Source organism: Nesoenas mayeri (genome assembly GCF_963082525.1).
Source record: "Nesoenas mayeri genome assembly, chromosome: 2".
NCBI lineage: Eukaryota > Metazoa > Chordata > Aves > Columbiformes > Columbidae > Nesoenas > Nesoenas mayeri.
The window spans coordinates 129,632,974-129,655,111 of NC_137543.1; the positions used below are offsets into that span (position 1 = coordinate 129,632,974).

Here is a 22,138-nt window from a genome sequence, read left to right on the forward strand (position 1 = left end):
CATGCCAAAGTTTGGCAGGCTTCATTGTCATCAGATACTACTTCTATATTTCATAGTAGTTAATTTCTGTTTCTTTAGTGACTATTCTGTGCTATTATTTGCAGTATAGATATAGATAGTATAGATAGTATAGATAGCGTTTTTCAAAGACTCTTTCCTAAATGTTAAAGGTATTGTGAAATCACTGAAGTTGATAGATTGATTTAGGTATATCATACAATCTGTATCATTTAATGTTAAGAATCAAAAGGCTGCTCTGTGACAATGAGTCTACTTTCTCTCAAAATGTTCAGTCGCTCAGTTCTGGTAGATTGCGGGTTTCCCTTTCCTGTTCCTAAACAGCACTCAAGAATTCACACTGTGACTTGGCATAAAATAAAGATGGTAGTTGCTGAAAGCACTCAGCTGGCCCTTGTAATGCCCTAGAGTTTCATCACACTGCACCAAGACACTACAATTTGTTTATATTGACTTCCAACCTTAATTATCTGTAGTCACCTAAAAGCAGCAATGGAGCTGTTAGGGCAGAGGCCTATTATAAATGACGGAAGATTGTGTTCTTTAAAAAGGCAGGGGCTTTTGTTTGGTGTGCTTTTTGTAATTGATTGAGACCAGAACTTTCAGCTTGGTCATGTTGAAATATGTCAACCAAACAGTGATCTGATTTCAGAGCAACAAGGGCCATCTTTACCATGGTCTTAAAATTTTAGTGTTTGTTGCGAATTCCTAATCAGAGGCAAGGGAGACTCCTTGGTGTTGATAAATGTGATATCGGTCATCTTAGAATCATTTCAGTATGCAAACTTCCTTTTGCTTTAAAAAAGCTATATATGGTTATAGCTTTTTAGGCACACATTATACCTCTTTGCCTAAAACCTTAGAGGCCATAATGTCTACAGTGTATTTAGAGAAAGCTGAACCCTGTTGCATGGCAATGATACTCACTCACTTGCACTTCTTTGTTTTTAGCTTTCAGATGTTCTACTCATGATAGTTGAATAGATGACTTTTGTTTTTCCAGTCTTATTTGTCTACCATTTTATATCCAAAATTCTGGTTTAAGATTTCTGAACTCCACGAACACTCAGCATGATTTTTTTTTTTCCTGAGCAATGAAATTCTGTTGACCATCTTCAACCTCTAAATGTTGTTTTGGAAGTCATGCTTTTAGGTCTTATCTGATACTTAATAAGCTTTTTGTAGCCAATCCAGAAGTCATCTGTGAACCCTGGCAGTTTCAGCAGAGGTTAACACCTGTGAAAGCTCTTTGTAGCCTATAGATCTGTAAAGCCATAATGCCAACAGAAAGTTTCTCACCTTGTACAGCAAAGCATCCTGAAGGAGAAAGGAATAAGCTTCTCTGAAGATGTATGGAAGCACAGATCTGATAAACTTGACATATTTATAGGACTTCCTTGCAAGAGTCCTGTGTTGATGACTTTGACTTAGTGTTTGTTGTTGTTCATTTCACTTTGTTTTCTGTACATGAAGAACAAAAAAAAATCAAACATAACTCTGTTTTGCTTTCGTTAGCCTGGCAGGGGAAGAAAAGTGAACAGATTTAAAGTGGATAAAACACCACAAACGTGGCATCCCTGTCTCTGCTTCTCCTTCATTAAGACAGGATCCTTGACCTATACACAGTCTAAGCAAAGCAAAGACAGAATGAGAAAAAGTACAATATTTTTATTTTGGGGGGGGGGGGGGGGGAGAAGACAATAGAAGAAGAAAACACTATGTAGCAAACATAAAAATTGGAGAATACTATTACAGGAAAGCTGTGTTAATTCTTTTTTGCACTCATTTGTTGTTGTGAGTGTAATGCAGTGCTGTCCACTTGAATACTTTACACAGCAGTGATTTTTGCCTGTATGGCGAATTCAGACCACACTCATGTAAAGCCAGAAATTATATTCTCCCTTCCATCACCACTTTGAGCTTATTGTCTTTCCTGCCCTCCAGACTATTTCCAACAAAAATTACTGTTGAAATCAGAAGCATCTGTGGGACAAAGTGAATGTGTGAACAGCAGGGTTCTCCACATCCTGGTATTGATTCAGGTCGCTAAAATGGGCAGTAAGTCTTTAGTATTGTTCCAAAGTTAGTAACTCCATCTTTTTTTTTACAGATATATTTTCATTGCAGAGAGGGTTGCATTCTCTTCCTATTAATCTAATCTGACACCTGTCCATTAGATGCACCCAGCAGGACAAAATAACATGAAACAAACATGACTTTGCAGTAGAGGCTTTTTATTCTGATCACTGCTCTTATAAGCTTATAGGGCACAAATTGTGGTTCTACCTGTCTGAATTTAAGTTGTGTTTCTCTGCCAGTGGAAGGAAAAAGGAACAGTCTGTAAATGAGGCTAATGGCAAAATCAAATGGTTTGGGATGTGGCAAGAGTAAGAATTAATGTTGAGAGAGGCTAGGTTGAAGGTGGGGGTGAAGGAAGAAAGCTTGAAAAGAAAAAAGATGCACAAAATTCATTTATAACTTATTAAATCAGCTTGCAAAATCTGGTAACTTGAAATATCCCTGCCATCTTTGGCTTTTTTCCTCCATTTATGTGTCTTTTCTCTCACACCGAACAAAAATAGTTTTGAGAGCTAAGGAACAAGGTTTGAAGCATTTATAATAAATGATTTGCTGAGCCAGTAAAAAAAATCACGTGGTGGTGTTTTATGCTGCACTTTAAATACTCTTCACCCCTTTTTACGCAATAAAGCCACATTCAAGATAGTTGAGAGAACTTTATATCCCCAATATTTTTGTTAAATATTCCAGGCAATAGCACAAAACACAGATCTTAAAGACCGGTTACGCAGAATACATGCCGAGTCTATGATCCTTGATTCAGCATCTAATGCAAAATCAAGTCCAGATTTGGTGAAGGTGGGTATGGATTTCCTCTTTCAGTGGTGTCTGTTCCTCAAGCCCTCACATCTAGACAGTGCTGCGTTAGCTGCGTCTTGTCCTGTTCTTCGTGTCCTCCCTATGGTGTGTCGTGTTAGTAAAACGAGCCCGCTTTCGTGGTCATGAGTCGTTTCTGATGATGCATTGTGAAATATGTGATTTGAAAGACTTTCCTTGTGAGCAGTTTTCCTGAGCACATTTTCATTGCTTTGTGCTGCTGGTTCCCAATGTTCTCCCCTACCTTCCATCTGCTTCCTATTCAGCATGAACAGACCTGCCACCTTGATGCCCTTGCGCTGCTGTTTCTCTCCCCCTTATTCCCTTGTTAACTTTCAAGTTCTGCAGTTTTTTCTGTTGCCTGTCTAAATATTGTTAGCTCAGAACGCTGGTTACCGCTGTGGCTCCTGTAAGGTTTAGAACAACTACCAGACATCTCCATGAAAGGATCAAAGAAGCAAGACATACAATAGCCCTTTCAGCTGTTTCCCTGTTTTCACACAAAGAAAAGCAGTCTTCTACATATCCAGTTAGACATTTGGGACGTGCTGATGTTCAGACAGTTTTTTGGCTTGCTGTAGAATGCATGTGAGTCTGCTGTATTTATATAGGATCTGGGTGTTAATGGTGCTAGTGAGGGAAGCAAGAACTGGGTTATTTCTGATGGATTTTCCTAAATGTTAACTCGTATAGAAACTTCTGCTGTGCTTGGAGGATAAATCTTTCATTAGAACTTGAGTGGATGTTGATACTGGGGGTTTTTTATAACTTATTATTTCCTTTTAAAGACAGTTTAAGTGTTCTGGCTATTCACTTCTGGTTCAGTTCTGTTTTAGTAGAGCTGTTCTTTGGTCCTATTTATATGTTTGAGATTATTTGGTGTGGGTTTTGTTGTTGTTATTTGTTTGTTTGGGGTTTTTTTTAAGGTATTTAATAATTCTAATGTCTTTTGCTTTTAATCCCAGGAGAATTTGAACAGCACTTAAACTGCTATCCAGACAAGCATTAATGTATTGGTTTTAATTTCAGGAGTTCTTTATTTTCGTATTTAGTGGAGGTCCTTGCAATGACAATGGATTATTTCTGAAACTTGTTCTATGCACTATATATACACACACACACAGATGAGACAAAAATAGCTTCCAAAACGTCCTTCAGAGGTTTCATTCACAAATTCTTTCTGGCGTGGTTTGGAAAGGAACTTAAGGATGAAATCACTTATACTGCAGAAATTTAGTTTTAGATTTTTCTGAGGACTATGACAGAGTAGTGCTGCTGTGAGGAAGACGAGGCCACTGCACAAAATGCTGCTCTAAATGGTACATCAGGTGCTATGATAGATCTGTGAAAATTGAAACAGTATGAACTAGTACCTCAAGCCTTTGCGTAAGGTAAAAGCTTAGTTTGTCTATTGGGCAGTTTATTTTGTAGTTTAGCATGTCAGGGTGGGAACATGGAAGAAGACAACCTGAAACTTTCATGTGATAAATATAAAAGCCTGCTGTTCTTTTATGAGTCTTTCCTGCTCACTTTCCTTCTCAGATTCAAAATAGTATTGGAAAGAATCCCAGTAGCAATGCTCACATGTTTAAGATTTTTTTTTTAACTTGTAAGCTCCTGTAGCTGTCTTCCCACACACAGACAATGTTGAAGTTTCCTCTTTTGTTGCTGCTATATCAGAAGTATTTTTTTTAAAGTCTTTTGTATGATAACAGTTTGGTTTGTTACCATGTCACCAATATCAGCCCGTACTGAATACCATTCCAAACTATCACAGAATCTACCAGCAGAAAAGCTTTGAAAGATTTGTCAGCTTGATTATAGACTTGTCAGATTGTTCATTATGTTGTTTTCAAAGTAAAACACTACAATTCCAGCAACATTATGATAGAGCAGTCACAGTTACAGGTTAGTAAAGCATCTCATGCAGAAAAGCTTGAGAGCAGCTAATACACTCCTTTGGGGCAGGCAGCCCTTTTCCTTAGTCTTGGTGGAGTTATCAGGGAAAACAATTGTGCACAGTGTTCTCCAACTTTTTTTACTGCATTCACAGAATGAACCAAGTCTCACTGGTCACCCCATTTTTGCTAGGCCACCTTTTGGAACTCTGCTTATGCCAAACATCTGTAGAGCTTCCGTGGGATGAGTTACTGAGATGTCCGTGGCAGTCAAATGTGCCTGCAGCAGCAAAAGCAATGTCACTTATATGGCTTTGATAATGTGCTGGTTTTGGTTATCACAGAGCTATCTCAGGCATGGACATGAAGGAAAACCTCCCAAAGAACAGCATAGAAAATTATCTAGTGATAAGACAGAGAGCTAGGAAAGTATTACTATTATAAAGGAAGCAACTTTGCCCCTCCGAATTTTTTATGCCACTGCATCACAGGCTTTGCATTAAGCAAGGCTTGGGAGGAAAAGACTAATTCATTTGCTAAGATCAGAAAGGATTGTGAATCTAAGATGTAATATAAAGAGATGGGAGTTTTGTCCTTTTGGGGGCTTTTTGATGATACATTTGTGCATATCTGGCTGAATCCCTCAAATATTTTTTCATCCTTTTTTTTTTTTTTTTAAAAAAAACTGATTTACTGAATAAGCATTGCTCTTTTCCTTCTTTTTTGTTCTCTTTGGCCTGTTTTACTCTGGTTTTAAATCCCTCTTTGAAACACATGCTGCCTTTTACTAAATAGGAGGGGAGCATGTGCAATCTTCTCCCAGTGTTTTGCAGCCCTTTAAGTTATGTGACTGTGGAACTGCATGCATGAATGCTATTTGTGGTACTTCTCTCAAAACTTGTTATTTCTTTTAAACAGGAAAATTCAAGAGAAGAAAGCAGGGGTCTGGTTCACCAGGTCTCCAATGAAAGCAGGCTGTCTCTTGCTGACTCTCTCACAGAATTTTTTGATGCACAGGAAGTCCTGCTGTCTGCTAGTTCTTCAGAAAATGAGGTCTGAGCATTAAGGTTGACATCATTCTGATGTAGTTTCTTATTTGCCACTTAACATCTAACATGCAGTTTTTCTGAGTGCTAACTGCGCATCAGATGGCTGCTAGAAAATGAATATTTTCAAAACATTTAGAAGTCAATATGCTGCATATATTTATTTGTTGTCATTGTCTCTTCACAGTAAAATGTAGCAATTATTATGAAGAACACTTATATGCACATTAATGCACATGACAATTAGGTGGCTAGTATGCAGATACTCCGTATATTGTACTGTCTGCCTTGAGTCATTATACACATGCTTAAGAAATTGTACTATAGAAATATATCTTCATACTTGTGGTATCTGTAGGTACCTTGGGGCTGATGTCATGCATCTTGAAACTTAATAACTCATTTTGCCACCTCTTCTTGGACTCCATAAAAACCTTGGCTTTGATATAAGGAAAGACTTAGCTGTGGGGTCAAGAAGACGAAGCATGTCTCCACTAAAAGAATAGTCGAATTTTCAATGATGATGATCTCTCCCAAACTCAATTGTTTCTTCTTAGGACTTCTTAGTACTTTCCCGTAGTACCGAAACAGAGCTTAAACAGTTCAAATCTATTAAAATAATAATTGCAGGGGAAAGTAACAATTTTCGTGTGCATATGGGGTTATTTTAACGAGTGGTGTATCTTGCTTATTTCCTCACCCCACACTCAGGTATCAGATGATGACTCATATGTAAGTGATATCAGTGATAATGTCTCAGAAGATAACCTAAGCAATGACATAGAGAATGAACGACAAACTTTAGGTAAGTTCAATGTTGTTTTGTGTTTGTTTCTTTTTTTGGGGATTTTTTTTTTTCTTCTCTTACTAGAGATAATTTGATATTACAGGTTTTGAGATGTAAACAGCCTGCTGTTTTCTGTTACAGCCTCAGTTTGGCTTTGAACAGCACATTCTGGCTAATCTGATTAACAGAGCCCAGGCACCATTGCAGCAGGATGGTAGTTCTTTATCAGCAGAGAAACCTGCTTTCTTGGCTGCTTTAGTGCAGCTCCCACTTTTCAGTTCTTTTCATGGTCACACGATTTTTCAAAGTAGCAAAGCCTAGCTGCTTTCTTCTTTTTTTTTTTTCCAGAAGTAGTTTTCCATTTGTCACTTGTTTTTTGCAGTTTGCAATTTAACAACCACATTAAGAATTCTGTTGCTTTTAGCAGAACTCAGTGTTTAAAGGAAAACACTGGGAGGCCTGATGTATGACTGTAAGGATTTTTTTCTTGTGTTTTTTAATCATGAGAGCCTTGTTAGCACAAATGCTTGTTTAATTGTCTTGCTAATTAGAAACAGAACAAAAAAAACAAAGAGGGAGAAGAATTTGTCATAACAAACTAATTGGCTTCAACTCCTTTCAGTAATCCTGATGTTCTTCCCCCTCTATCAATATATTTTTAACTTCAAAATGGCTGAACTATGGTTTCTTACTAGCAGCTGTTTCCTGGTCATCTCCAGGGACCAGTGGATTCCTATGAACTTGGGTAGTTTGAAATGCCTGGAGATCTGTTGTATTTTCTAACTGTTTACAAATGAAGATTTTATTGAAAGAAAGGAAAGAATACATATTGATTTACCTGTTATCTGGACCTTAGTAAACTGTACTAACTTGACTGTTCATATTCTCATAACAAAGACCATCACTGAAGCTCTTCCATATTAGCAACACCTCCACATGCTTCTGGTACCTGCTCTCTGTGTGCTTCAGTCAGCCTGCACATTCCCACTAGTAGCAAACTGGAGGCCTTTTTCCTACGGGGTATTAGCTAAACCATGAATTGTGGGTTTACTATCAAATCCTCTGGCCACTGTAATGTAAAAGGTCAGACCAGATGATGGTGATGGTCCAGTCTGGCATTGAAAGTCATTGAGTCTAGGTGGAGGTCAGATGTCTAAATCTCTTTCAGTATTGTTGCTGGCCATTGCAAACCAGATCTACATGGGCTTCTCTTTTCTTGGAGAGATGGCTGTCTAGAAAATTTGGTATCTGAATATCTTAGTTGTTTCTCATATCTGTTTTGTCACCAGATTACCCCAATTAATGGTCTGGCCCCGAATATGTAGTTCAGTCAATTAGTATTCTACTTTTAATCAGAAACTGTCAAGGGATGTAACCAAATCCCATTACAGAGAGCTCTTTTGAACAAGGGTAAATTTTTAGCATTTACCTTCTTCCTCTCCAGATATCTCCCCATTCCTGAGGTATCTAAGGGAGCATCCTTCTTTTTGGCCTCTTCTTATTTTCAATAATCTATTCCAAGATGGAAGCATAGGAGCCAACCTCTTAACAGTATATTTTTTTCAGGTAGATTTTTTGGTTTGTAGTGCCCATGCCATTTTTATGCAAAAAGAAAGAGTAACAGCAACTCGGTCACATGAGATATTAGGACTTCTAGTTTGTGAGTAGCAGGGAAGATGGAAACTTCTTCCTCAAAACTCTGGGGGTGCTGATTACACTTGAAAACCTCCATGTGAGGCATAGGCTAACATACATGGCAGTGATGGAGAAATTAGCCCTGGTGGTTATTTGTGCTTTGTCACTGTTGGAAGCTCTGCTGATATCATATTCATGTCAGTGGAACAGCAGAGGAAATACTGCTTGAAATCCTGCATTTAGGGGCAGTGATTCACAGGAAAGAGGTGCTGCCCAGTGCTGGTTTAATTCTTCCAAGACAAATCTCTGTGAGGAAAGCCAGATGAGGACAAGGGTTGACAGACTCGCACTCTACATGAATGCATCTGAATGGCAGCTGATTCTGGGGCAGGAGCTTCCTAGGTGCTTCTAAGGACATTTAAAGATAAAGTATGTTCTTGTAACAGCAACTGTATACCTCTCTGAAGTGAGACTGATGTACAGATAAGCCAACATAATCACTTGAGACTAGTTCCTGATGCAGAAGCTTGTAGCTCTATTTTAATCATGCCACAAATCATTTCATGGCACACTTAGAACTATTTATCCTGTTCCAATTGCTTTGACATAGCAACACAGACCTCAGATATTCATGTCAAGGACTCTCCACATGAGTCCTTTATTATAATCTTCAGCAAACCCATTAGCTCCACAGTTGCTTAATTTCTTCCACCTTTAAAACAGGCCATTTCTTCACTAATGTATGGCAGTCTCTAAAAGCTAACATCACTCTATTTTTTTTAAATGCTAAGCACTATAGGGAGCACTGTGGAAAAGCCTGCATGTAAATCTATGGTGTAGTACATTTCCCTGGTAGGAATATTCTAAAAAGTCGGAAAAAATAGGTAGGAGTTTGTTATTATGCTTGGATCTCTAAGTTACTCCTTGCCTTCTGAGAAGTGTCAACTTAATTGAAGCTCTGTCAAGGAGGGAGGTTTTAGGTCACTTTAACAGATAGGAATCTGTCTCTGTTAGAAATAAAATATAATATTTACTCTTTCACACTCAATGGAAAGCCTGAGCCTTTCTTATAGCTTTTAAGGGGAAGGAAGGTCATTTTTAATGCATCTTTTGTATCTGGCATTTACCTCGGTTAACATACAGAAATTAAAATCTTGTTCTTAATTTTATCATTTTTATAACAGGCTATCTTCAATCACAAGTGAAATACTTGCATGAATTGTGCCAGAGAAAAGATGGTTGCATTTTAGTGTATGTTTGCAAAGGGGATGAAACTAAGTAAACAGTGAATTGATTTGTTCTACCGCTTCCTTTTCAGACTGTATTTCTGAAAGTGGAATGGGATGCAATTCTAAACGGAGAACATGTTTACCAGCTCCATGTCCTAATACGAGCAACATCAGCCTGTGGAATATCCTGAGAAACAACATAGGAAAGGATCTCTCCAAAGTGGCCATGCCTGTTGAATTAAATGAGCCACTTAACACCCTTCAGCGTCTCTGCGAGGAGCTGGAGTACAGTGAACTACTAGATAAAGCAGCGCATACGCCTAACCCATTTGAACGGATGGTAAATATTTTATTCCAAGTACCTAGTAACATTCAACATGATTAGAATAGAGTAAATATAAAAACAGTCTACCAAAGGAGTGAAGATGTTCTGTTCCATTATTTTTTTCACCCAGCTAAGAGAGGCAGACTCTCTGAATGTGTGTCTGTACACACTTACATACCTACTATTTTTGACTCTTCTGCATAATTTGTGTTGCTTTATCAGCAAGTCTCTCTCCTCGAATGCCTCGCTGTCCTGCAAGGTTAAACAAAGTAGTTTAGTTCTGTTTTGCAGCTCTTACTCTGTAAAATTAACATTTTACAGCAAAAAAGGAGGGGAGTTGAATTGATGTACTTCCCTCTTGAGTATGAAAGCTACAGTATGTCTTTTTTTAAGGGTGTTTAATCTGGTAATGCATTTGTGCATAGAGGATGGTGGATCTTCCAGCCCTACACTACCATGATGTCTTTATATTAACTAAAAGAGTTCCATTTGTTTTATTAACTGGTTTTGTGAAGTTTTGGGGTTGATACAGAATGTTCAGGACCTCAAAACTAGGCCATATTCATGTATGTTTAGTACAATAATGGTGTCATCTTCTGCCAGTGCAGAACCCTGAATTCAGCATTTGGCAAAAGAATACGAGAAAAATGCATTTCAGTTCTTCTGCTTCCAGGTGCATAAAAGCTACTTAATATGTAATCTTGTAAATAAAGGATTAAAAACTCTCTAAATTCTCTTAAATGGAAGCTATAGATTGTCCCTTAAACTCAATTAAGCTTTTGTAATTCAATATATCTTGTATTAAAATGAGCTTATTAATGGATGTAAATAGTCATGTAACAGACACTGTTTGAATAGCCTCCTGCTCCATTCTGACACTCTGCAAGGGTGACAATTTAGTGTGAGTTCTCAGGACAGAGGGTCTGGCTATTAACTGGGGAGTTGGTGCAGAGCTTTTTTTGTATTGAGAATATACGTTAAAACGAAAAGGAAATGAGCAGCAGTTGTTCATATGGGAGTGAAAACAAGCCTTTTCCCTCCTTCCCACACTTAAGCATCTGGAAATTACCTCAGAATGGAGTATTCTTTGAGAAATCCTGAGGCAAAATTTTTGCTAGCATCTACTTTTTCACAAGATGAGGAAAGGGAGAAAAATCGTACAAAAGAGACCTGAACAGACAACCCCAAATTCTAATTCCTCAGGTTTAGAAGGAATTATGCTTGAGTTGACCACAAACATTTGGAAGGGTTACCCGTGTCTCAGTCATAATCAGGAACAGTTTCATTATTAGGTAATAGCACACAGCAGGTAAAATGCAATTCATTTCAAACTGCATTAGAAATATAATAGCAACTTGGTGAAAACTCATCCAGTGCTGCCTGTGCCATATTTAGGAAAAGGATAGTTGGTAGATCCTTAGAATCACAGACCACAACTATAAAAGCCAGTTATAATACAAAATCTAATAGTGATTTTTGAGGGTACTGTTTTGAACTGTGTTGCAGAATGCCAAGCTGTTTCAAACAGTTTTCAGAAATGCTGTTTTCAGTTGATGAAATTTGCAGTGTTTGACCCTAATAACTCCATCCTGGAATGACTCTCTGAAAACTGAATAATTCTCTGATATGTGAAGTAGTGCTTAACTTGCAGGAAAAATGCATGTTTGTAGTCTGCAAATGATGGGAAAAATAGCAGAATTTGATGTCAGGATAAAAAACATATTTTGTTGTGGTGGTATTTTTGGTTTTGGGGGGCTCTTGGTGTGTGTTTGTTTTTCCCCATTAAACCAGAATGTATAGCAAAAATTGTGCATAGCTATGGTAAATTAATTAATCAGAATTCCACATATGTTATTCCCAGGTGTATATAGCTGCATTTGCAGTCTCTGCATATGCATCCAGTTACTACCGAGCTGGAAGTAAACCATTTAATCCTGTGCTTGGAGAAACCTATGAATGTATTCGTGAAGATAAGGGTTTCCAGTTCTTTGCCGAACAGGTATTGTATGCTGCAGCCCTTAGATTTGCTTCTTGACACGCTGTTTAATTCTAAATGTATGGCTGAGATCCTCTGGAATCAGTAGCAAAACACAAAATTACTTCACATAGCCTGAGCCAAACACAACTCAAGGGATGTTGCAGAATTATAAATGAAGGAAATTGTTTTTTGAGGGAAGTCCAGTAACTCTGGGATGGAACATGACAATGAACAGCTGACACTCGAGAAGCCAAGGCTGGCAAGCTGCCCTCTCCAGTAACCAGATAACCTGTTTAAGCAGAGTGCGATTCCCCATGCGGAAATCTGATCATGACTGCAACAAGCATTCACATTCTTGTCACTTTCTTTTGTGTGTGATCATTAATGTAACAAGGTGGATGGATGATGGCAGAGCGGTGGATGTGGTCTACCTTGACTTCAGCAAAGCGTTTGACACAGTCTCCCACAGCATCCTAGTTGCTAAGTTGAGGAGGTGTGGTCTGGACAATAGAGTAGTGAGGTGAATTGCAAACTGGCTTAAGGAGAGAAGCCAGAGAGTGGTAGTCAATGGTGCGGAGTCTAGTTGGAGGCCAGTATCTAGCGGAGTGCCTCAGGGGTCCATACTGGGGCCAGTATTATTCAATATATTCATTAACGATTTAGATGAGGGAATAGAGTGTACTATCAGCAAGTTTGCTGATGACACTAAGCTGGGAGGAGTGGCTGACACACCAGAAGGCTGTGCTGCCATCCAGCGAGACCGGGACAGGCTGGAGAGTTGGGTGGGGAATAACCTAATGAAATTTAACAAGGGAAAGTGTAGAGTCCTGCATCTGGGCAGGAACAACCCCAGGTTCCAGTATAGGTTGGGAAATTACGTATTAGAGAGCAGTGTAGGGGAAAGGGACCTGAGGGTCCTGGTGGACAACAGGATGACCATGAGCCAGCACTGTGCCCTTGTGGCCAGGAAGGCCAATGGGGTGTATTAGAAGGGGAGTGGTCAGTAGATCGAGAGAACTTCTCCTTCCCCTCTACTCCGCCCTGGTGAGACCCCATCTGGAGTATTGTGTCCAGTTCTGGGCCCCTCAGTTCCAGAAGGACAGGGAACTGCTGGAGAGGGTCCAGCGCAGGGCAACAAAGATGATTAAGGGAGTGGAGCACCTCCCTTATGAGGAAAGGCTGAGGGAGCTGGGTCTCTTTAGTTTGGAGGAGACTGAGGGGTGACCTTATTAATGTTTATAAATATATAAAGGGTGAGTGCCGTGAGGGTGGAGCCAGGCTCTTCTCGTTGGCAAACAATGATAGGACAAGGGTTAATGGGATCAAGCTGGAACACAAGAGGTTCCACTTAAATTTGAGAAAAAATTTCTTCTCAGTGAGGGTGACAGACACTGGAACAGGCTGCCCAGGGAGGTTGTGGAGTCTCCTTCCCTGGAGACATTCAAAACCCACCTGGACATGTTCCTGTGTAACCTCACCTAGGCGTTCCTGCTCCGGCAGGGGGATTGGACTAGATGATCTTCTGAGGTCCCTTCCAATCCCAAACATACTATGATACTGTGATTAAAAATACCGTATCTTCAGCCATTTAATGTCTTTTTTTTAAAGAAATATATCCCCCATGTGAGTCAATCAATGACTAGTATTTTCCATGGCACCATAAATATTTCTACTTCCTGTCCAAATACTTTGTGAGCTAAGCCTTTCACATCTGCTACCACAGCTTAGTAGCTGAAGAATGTCAACAACACACCAAGGTCTGAGTGTTTAGGAAAATAATTCCCCAATAGGAGAATAATTACTTAAGTATGGGTGAAAATTATTAAGTTTAAACCAGTCAAGTTACCAGAATTGCCAAGCTTGAGACATATGTTAGAAAGAGATAAAACTTAAATAATCTGGTGCCTAGCAGAGTAAGAATGATTGAAAGCTGTCTCATTCTGTCCAGACATAACAAAGAAACCCCAACAAACCTACAAAAAGTGCAGTGGGCAAGGGTCTAAGAGGCTTCTTTTAGGAAAAGTGTTTTTACCACTTCTGAAGATACAACATTTTGTACATTATGTTTTAGAACTGACAAAAAGAAGTGCTATGATCTTCCCTTAGTCTCAGGAGATGTCACAGGCAAGAGTTAAAATGAGAAAAAAAAAAGGCACAAAGCAAGAATAAAATTTAAAGTTGGAGTAATATATCTGGTTCTTCATTGTGTTACTTCAGTTCTAAGGTGATGTATACAGAGCACTGCAGTTACCAATGTAAAATCAAGCTGGAGTAACAAAGCGGTGAATAGAAGTTGGTACTGAATTAAAGGAAGTGAATATTGGATAAATCATTACAAAGACTAATTTTTCTAAAGAATTTTAATACATGAGGGGGCTTGGACTGTTAACAGCAATGTGAGTTTATAGAGTGGTAAAGTTACTGTAATAGTATGGGGTGGAGGAATATTAGGAAGCAAGGGCAGTATAAGAGAAAAGATATTTCATGTAGCTTGCGAGCATTGAATATTTATCTTTGCATCAGCAGCTGTTGCTTCTTGCCTGTTTGCTCAAGCATTTTGATGCTTACTCTAGGTAACTTGTTAGTGCAGATAGTATGCAATCCATGGCATAGATAGGCAAAACGTATAAAATAAGACATTCTGCTCTATTACTGGAGTGAGTTTAGAATAACTCCACTTAGCACCATGACCTTAGGCTGGAATTATAACAGTTTAAGTGAGAGCTATGTTTAACCCATGAATTATAGTGACATCTGGGGTTAATCTGGGTGCAGTATGTGAGAGAGAGTGTGTTGCTCCTGGTGGATTAGGGCACAGCTGAGAGTAATTAGTACTATTTTCTCTCTTTTTTTTTTACACCAAGATGTTCAGTGAATAACTGGATGCCTGCACAGAAAATGCTTGATAAGAGATTTGCCAAATGAGTGACAAAAAAACCCCTAAAACTGCATATAAGCCATGTGTAGGTGGTCAAGAAATTAGATTCCTAGTGGGAAATAGTAATTTGACTTGAAAATAAAGTTGTCTTTGTCAAAAGAACAGACATTACACATCAAAGAGTTGGTCTTGGTCAGTTGTTAGTTGTGTTCGCCCAGAAGGGAGATTTTACAGTGAAGGAGGAGTGGCTGCTTCACTTTGTGGAGTTACTATATTATTTACTATTTCCTTTTAATAGTCTGCATTGTGTATTTGTTTATTTACTCACGGTCCTTGTTTCACTGTTTTGATGGTTGCCCTAGTTCATGTATGTGCTGTTGCCCAAAGCTGATAAAACACAGTGCGTGGGATTAGAGTTTTGCACTAGAAACGCCGGGGTGTCACTACTGCAGCAGTAAGGGTTGCTGGATGGAATTTCATGGCTTGATTTTTGCCACCTGTGGAACCCTCAGAGATCATTGTCTCCTCCATCACAGTCAGGGTTTCGTTGGTATTTTCTGTACAGAAGAATTTGGCCCTTTGTGGGGTTTTGTTTGGTTGGTTTTGTTTTTTAAAAATTTTTGTGTGTGTACTCTAAGTGCAGCTTCGGTTACTCTGTGAAGGGGTCCTGAAGGTAAATGTAATTATCATCTTAGAGACAATGTACAACATATGTAGTTAGATTTTCACTCAAGGAACAAATTCAGTGGCCTTCTAAAATAAGTGCTTCCCATTTGTTTGAAGGCTTCTTAGGTCTCTGTACCTTATTAATCTCACTGGCTCCCTCTTCAGGAAACAACTGCAAAAGGAAAGTAGATGGAATTGAAAATGCCAGATATGAATGAAAAATGAAGGGAAAAAAAAGAAGAACCCAAATTAAAATGCCTGTTCAAGTGTTAATATGTCCATCTTTTTTTTTTTCCCCTTTCATGTCTTGCTATTAGGTCAGTCACCATCCACCTATTTCTGCATGCCATGCTGAATCTGTGAATTTTGCTTTTTGGCAAGGTAACTCTTCAGTCTATCATTTTCTTTTACAGTGTTCGTAATATTTTCAATGTATGTCTAACATGAAATATCCAGAAATTGGGAAAAGTTGAAATTCCCTGCTTAAATTGTACTAGAATGACTTTTAGAAATGCTGGCCTATACTTACTTGTACACTTCTTACTTAAATGTTCTGCCATTATAAAAATGTTGAAGTTTTTTCTTATAACGTTAATTGATTTTTCTTTTCATGTGAAAATATCTGCATTTCTTTAAAATCAGGTTAGTTTGGAGTGGGGTTCTTTAATAAAGAAGAGTTGTACCTCAATCTGTTTATAAAACAAACAAGCTGGAACACAGCTTGAAACACTACAAGTTAAATCTTGAGCCTTGGCAAATCTTGTAAACCTGTTCTGAAAATAATTTCCAAAAACGAGCGTAACGGCAAGGATAAATATAATTACCTTTCTCTGCTGGCATTATTACAGTATGTTAAGATTTTGTGCTATTCAACTACTAACATTGTGTTTCAAAAGAAGTGTGTTGGAGCTTTGTAATGCTGGTGAAGATGTCAGCCAGTCACGGTACCTGTGTGGTTAGATATTTTTGGAGTGTACACAGGATATAACTATGTCTTTTAACTCAGTTAAAATCCTTCACCCAGAGGTTTGTCAATTCACAGTGTAGCCATATTATAACCTTTAATTCTGTTAGGATTGACTCTGCTGACTTAATTATAGTTATTAGGGATTAAGCCATACTGAACAGAAATGGAACTCTGTCATTAGTCTGGATTTCATTATTCAATATAATTCTTTGCTTTGTAAACAAATACAGGGACAAGAGTTCTTTTCTTCTCAGCCAAATAGCAGAGATGACTGAAAATTTATTCTGTCACTGAAAACTATAAATAAGACTAGAGAGCAGCCTTTCTTAATAAAAACGGGTGAGACTGATTTGTTCAACACATCATGGCAATGGTTATCGCTCAAATATTTTAACACTTGCATTTAGAGAGCAAAGCTCTTCTGTAAAGATGAGAGCTGAGAATTTGATCAATGAGAAGGAGTATAAGATTTGGTCTAGATGAGCACAGCAGACCGAGTGAGGGTACTGCAGTGTTGTTGGGGCTGTTTTGTTTTTAATTGTGGCTAGCTGAGCTTATGGGAGACCTAGACAATGTGTTGTTTTTATTCTTTTCCAATGCAAAGGCAGTTTGTAAATGCTATGGCCTCTTGTTGTGGGGCTATATTAACTTACGTGGAAAGATTAACTTCAAGTTAATCATAAAGGTAGCTCGTCAATGAGGTAAGTTTTTTCTGTGTGCAAAGCTCTTTTCATTTACCATATTAGCTCCTCAGCAGCATTGCCAGAGTAGTGCTGTCATTCCACCAGACACTGACCTTAGTTCAGCTGTTTCAAAGTCAAGAAATCTCTTGATCATCTCTAGTGAGCCAGCAGGCTGGGTTCTGACAGGGACAGTTCTTTTGGAAATCATTTTCCCTGACTTATGAAGCTGACTCTGCTTTCGCAAAGGAGTGTGGACACATCAACACTGGAAATTCAGAGAAGACAGTTCCAGCTATTAAAGCATCTGTGCGCTTTTCTTAGCTGTCCTAAAATTTTTGCATGAGCAAGTTACACATTGCTTCCCAAGATGTTTCCCATGTACTGATATCCATGGGACAGCTTCGCCATTTATGAGAACAGAGAATGTAACAGAGTCTGATGACAGATTTTAGCTGTTAAACTCAGCAGGTTGTGCCTTTGCCCTTTCTCTTCCATCCCCCTGCAGAAGAGAGGAAGCTAGTACAGAATTGGGCTCAACACCATCAACACCTGTGTAGTACAGGAATCACAACAGAATTGCTGCCACTAAGGAGGCTGGCCCAGCATCTAGCTTCAAATTTATTTTATTTTTCTAAGTCCTTTTCTCAGGTGATAAGAAGAGGGTTACTTCGTTCATGAGGAATTCTGCCCTATGTCCCATTCCAGCCACTGTGATGGTACGCAGCTCGATGTGACTCAGTCCTGTCACTTGCACATATATACTCAGGAGATATGTAATCTCCTAATTACAGTTCAAGCATCCACCTCACAGCCAGTGTAACAGCTGCCCCAGACAGCTGCATCAGGAACAGTGTTTTGGTGTTCCGTGTGTTAGTACTAGCATCTTTGTGAGACTGGAGATTAATTTTTCCCTCTTTTTCAGGTTGTGCAGGGAATGGGGGGTTCCTAGTGTCCAGTACAGCAGGGAAACTATTCTTCTGAGCCCTGAAGTTACTATGAAAGCTACTGCCTGATTATCTAACCAAATTTAACTCTATATCCCTTCTGCCGTGCTTTTCTGTCCTTGTTTCTTTCTCTTCCAGGTGTTTTTGCTCAATAAATTTGTCTAAACTTGCACTGAGATTTCTAATCTTTTTTGGAGAAATGACGTGAGGCTTGGACACATCTCTCTGTGATTCAGACAAGATTTTTAAAGGGCCAGTTAAACTTACAGAAAAAAATGGACTAATTCCCTCTGCAGTTTTGTCCCTTTTGAAACATTCTCTCGCTTCTTCACTGTGGATGCTCTTATTTGCTATTTTTTTTTCTTTGGAATTCTGTATTTGTTTTTGGAAATGTCTGCTCTCATTCACTGGCAACTGCATTGCAGATAAATATACACTGTCTATAGCTTACTCAAATTCATCTCTTTTAGAAAAGGTTTTGAGAGAGGACTTTTAAACCTCTTTTGCTTTGCTATTTAAATAATCAATAATGTAATGGGGGGAAAAATAAGGAAAAACAAACAAAACCATGTTTGAAGGTCCACAGCATTCTTTGAACACTTCTAGTATGTTGCAATTCATTATTTTGCATTTCTTGACAATAAAATAGAACCCAAAAATAGATTGTTTCACCCATGCCTATGACTAAACCTGTCTCTCTTTGTTTGTTTTTTTTCCTCTTCCTGTTTCAGATGTAAGATGGAAAAACAAATTCTGGGGAAAGTCCATGGAAATTGTTCCAGTTGGTACAACACACGTAACTCTTCCAGCGTAAGTGCTGCGGTTGTGCATTGCTGTTCACACACAGGCACAGACGTGCCTTCACACACAGGAACCACGTTTATATGGATAAGAACAAACTGTGCTGTATTAAACCTGTGGAAAAATTGGTGATTATGGTTTAGTTAAAAAAAAAAAAAAAAGGGTGGTGGGGGAGAAAAAACCCCACCAAACCCAAACCAGAAGCATAAAACAGAAGCAATAACTCTTATAAAGGTTATAAAAAATGAAAGATGAAATTTAAAAAGTCACTCCTGTGTAAAAAAAGCAAAGTTGGTGTTTTCATACTTCAGTTGAATTTCAAACTTCATGCATTATAAAATCACAGGGAAAAACTGCATGGTAGAGGAAGCTATGAATTCTTTTGTTTGAAACATGGACTTGGGGAAGGGGGTGTTGTTTTTGTCTTCTGTATCTATATTTGTATGGACCTTAACACCATGAGGTCCTGGTCTTTAGGTGAGGCTGATAACCATCATCACTGCATAAATAATTATGGCAAGTGATTAAAAAAAAACCCAGTTGCATATCTGGTGTTTATTATCCAAGGAAGTAAGCAGATATTGTAGTTCAGTGTTGACTAAGGTTTAATATTTTTTTAAAAATAAAAATCTGCAGTGTTTCTATGCTAGCTTGTCAGAGTGCCCATTATAGATCAGCAGTTAAAATCTCTTAAAATTTGGCATGTATCCATCATGTTTCAGAACCAGAGGTCTAAAGGTTAAGCAGCGTTCTAATTAAATCTGTTTTCCAAAGAGAGTCTGCAAAATTAATTACTCTGCCATCTGAAAAACGAAAAATGACCCAAGAACCTAGCACTTGTCAGATTAAGCAACTAAGCATGCTTTTTTCTTACGTGGGTAAAATTGTGATATAGAAAGATAGTATCTAAAAGGTAAGGTATAAAACATGTTGTGTTCATAGCAGCTGGCCTGAGCAGTGGAGTGAAAGGACTTTAGGATGTGAGGGTTCAGAGACAAGGTAACTGATGGATTAGGGCCCCTGGTTGGCTGATGACCTGGAAAATAATCTGATTCATATGTGTTTTCCACATGCTGGTTTGTATCCCTGTGTATCTGATAAAGAATTGGGTACAAAAAAGGTACTGAGGCTATAGGCAAAAGTGAAGCATTAGTATTGAGGTTATTCTTGGAGCAAATACAGTATTTTTAGCATGCATAAAAGAGCATGTGACCTGCAAGTAGGGGCAAGAAAACAAGTTATTGCAGGGTAAATTGGCTGCATATCTGCTAGTCTGTAAAAACTGTCCTTGTGCATGCTCTTACAAAGCAGCAAGTGGAAGCAAGTGGTAAAGGGGAGGTAAGGAAAGATTCTAATATTCTCACAGGACCTGTGTGTGAGGCAGTCACTGTGGGGAAACTGGTGCTTTGTAAGCTTACCCTTTACCTTTTCAGTAGCATGGTAGCTATTGATATCCAGAACAAATTGTAGAATAGATGTCTTCACAAGACTCTCCTTTTCTTGAGGATTTATAAAACTGTTTTATAAGAACATCTACTCTTTCAATAAAAGGTAAAATGTTGTATTACCTATTGGTATTTGTTCATCTCTCCATGTCTGCTGTCTTCCAGCGTGCAACTGTGTCTTGAACTACCTGGTGAAAACTTCCACTCTTGCCTGAAGCACACACATAGGCTCAGTCTTGAGAGCTTGAGCTAAGCTCATTCTAGTCACTAAAGAGTCTTCTGACAACTCCAGTGGCCAATGTCCTTCTGTTTTTCAGTTGTCACTGTGTTACAACCTGTGAAATAGGCATTCCAGCCAGTAGAAGATATTAGCATTATTACTTTTGGAAACTTAAAACTGGTAAAGAGGGGCAAGTAAATTGAGAGAAAACTGAATTCAAGAGCAAAGTTTATAGCGGAAGTGAAAAGGATTTTCTGGGAGACAGGATTGTTGTCACAGGGTTTGTTTTTGAGAAGGTGTGGGACATGAAGATGAGGCATTCCAGAAAAAAATTGTTTTGTGGGGTTTTTCTAATCAAGTTCTCTGCAATTTTTTCCCACAAATTTATGAGTTTGTTTGAACACGGTGTGAGATTTTCCCTGTGTGTATTTTTCTTACAGTTTTAAAGACCATTTTGCATGGAACAAGGTGACATCTTGCATCCATAACATCTTAAGTGGGCAAAGATGGATTGAACACTATGGAGAGATCATCATCAAAAATCTTAACGATGACACTTGCCACTGCAAACTGACTTTCATAAAGGTAAGTGCAGCAGCGAGCACAGCAACGCTGGCAGTGCCTGTTCTAACAGACACAGCAGCGGGTGGATGCTCTCAGCACAAGCTCAGTAAGACAAGCTTTGTCTGCCTATAGTTCTGTAATTACCTGTGATTTTTTGAGAAACTTAACTCTGAAGGAACTGCTGCTCACTAGGCAGAGCCAGACAACAAAGAGAAGCAACAGCTTTCTCACGTGATTCCACTTGAGACACAGACAAGCATGGGGAAAGGAAGGGAAGAAATATGATGAAAAACCTCTTCTGTGTTTTATGAGAGAGGTACACACAAGGTGTCTACTAACAGTGGTTTACCACATGCCTTCATTCTGCAACTGTAGAACCAGTGCTTACGTGGGGTGCTTCACCCAACGCTCTGTTCTAGCCCTTTGCAGGTACTTGGAGGAGCTTCTGGGAGAGGTTGTGGTGTTACTCATAGCTTTTCCTTTGCTACAAGGCATCAAGATATGAATTCCTCAGGAAATCCCCTTATGACTGAAATTAAAAATTAGGTTTTGGCAACAGTTGACTTCTTCCTGGAAGAGGAAAATCAATGAAAACCTAAAATGATGCTAGAATTTCTAACCTGAGAAATAGTTTTGCAAAGCATGCTAGGAGACTTGCCTTCTCCTGCATTTTCTGTATCATCTGATTGCTGGAGAAACGCTGTGCTTTGCATAGAAACAGACTATACGGATACAAGCCAAGTACTTCAGTGTACCTATGCAGCATGGCATGCTCAGCAGCAGAAAAACAGTTTCCTTTTCTGATTTGTTTTCCTGAATACTTTGTGCTTTCTAAGAAAAATTAGGATGATTTTTTTTTCTTCAAATACTTATTTGAAAGTAATGTATTTACAGAGTTGCAGTGGATGTTTAGAGTTCAAATTTTAAAGACTAAGAGCCTGCAAATCTTACACCTTTGATATTGTAAATTATCTGAACTGGAGATTACTGTATCAGTTCTTTTTCTTCCTTTTCTGCAAATTTGAGAAAGATGCAGATTAACTTAGGACTCAGTGTTACCAGTCACTGAGCAAAATTCAAGGTCAGCTGTGCTTCACCTAGTACTGCCCCTAAAAAAGGCAAACAAAATAAATATGATTCTTAACATTAGTGTTTTAAT

At 38.6% G+C, this 22,138-nt stretch overlaps 1 protein-coding gene across 1 annotated transcript in view; it reads left to right on the forward strand.

Moving 5' to 3' along the window:
* The window catches only part of OSBPL3 (oxysterol binding protein like 3), a gene marked incomplete at both ends in the record, with an annotated part of 45,256 nt that overhangs the window by 19,498 nt on the left and 3,620 nt on the right, over window positions 1-22,138 (forward strand). Inside the window, 8 exons of the mRNA XM_080340024.1 lie at window positions 2,788-2,895; window positions 5,730-5,864; window positions 6,569-6,662; window positions 9,598-9,848; window positions 11,695-11,832; window positions 15,673-15,736; window positions 18,681-18,759; window positions 20,856-21,000. Of these exons, the coding sequence (XP_080196150.1) occupies window positions 2,788-2,895; window positions 5,730-5,864; window positions 6,569-6,662; window positions 9,598-9,848; window positions 11,695-11,832; window positions 15,673-15,736; window positions 18,681-18,759; window positions 20,856-21,000 (1,014 nt within the window). The remainder of the gene's footprint in view (window positions 1-2,787; window positions 2,896-5,729; window positions 5,865-6,568; window positions 6,663-9,597; window positions 9,849-11,694; window positions 11,833-15,672; window positions 15,737-18,680; window positions 18,760-20,855; window positions 21,001-22,138) is intronic.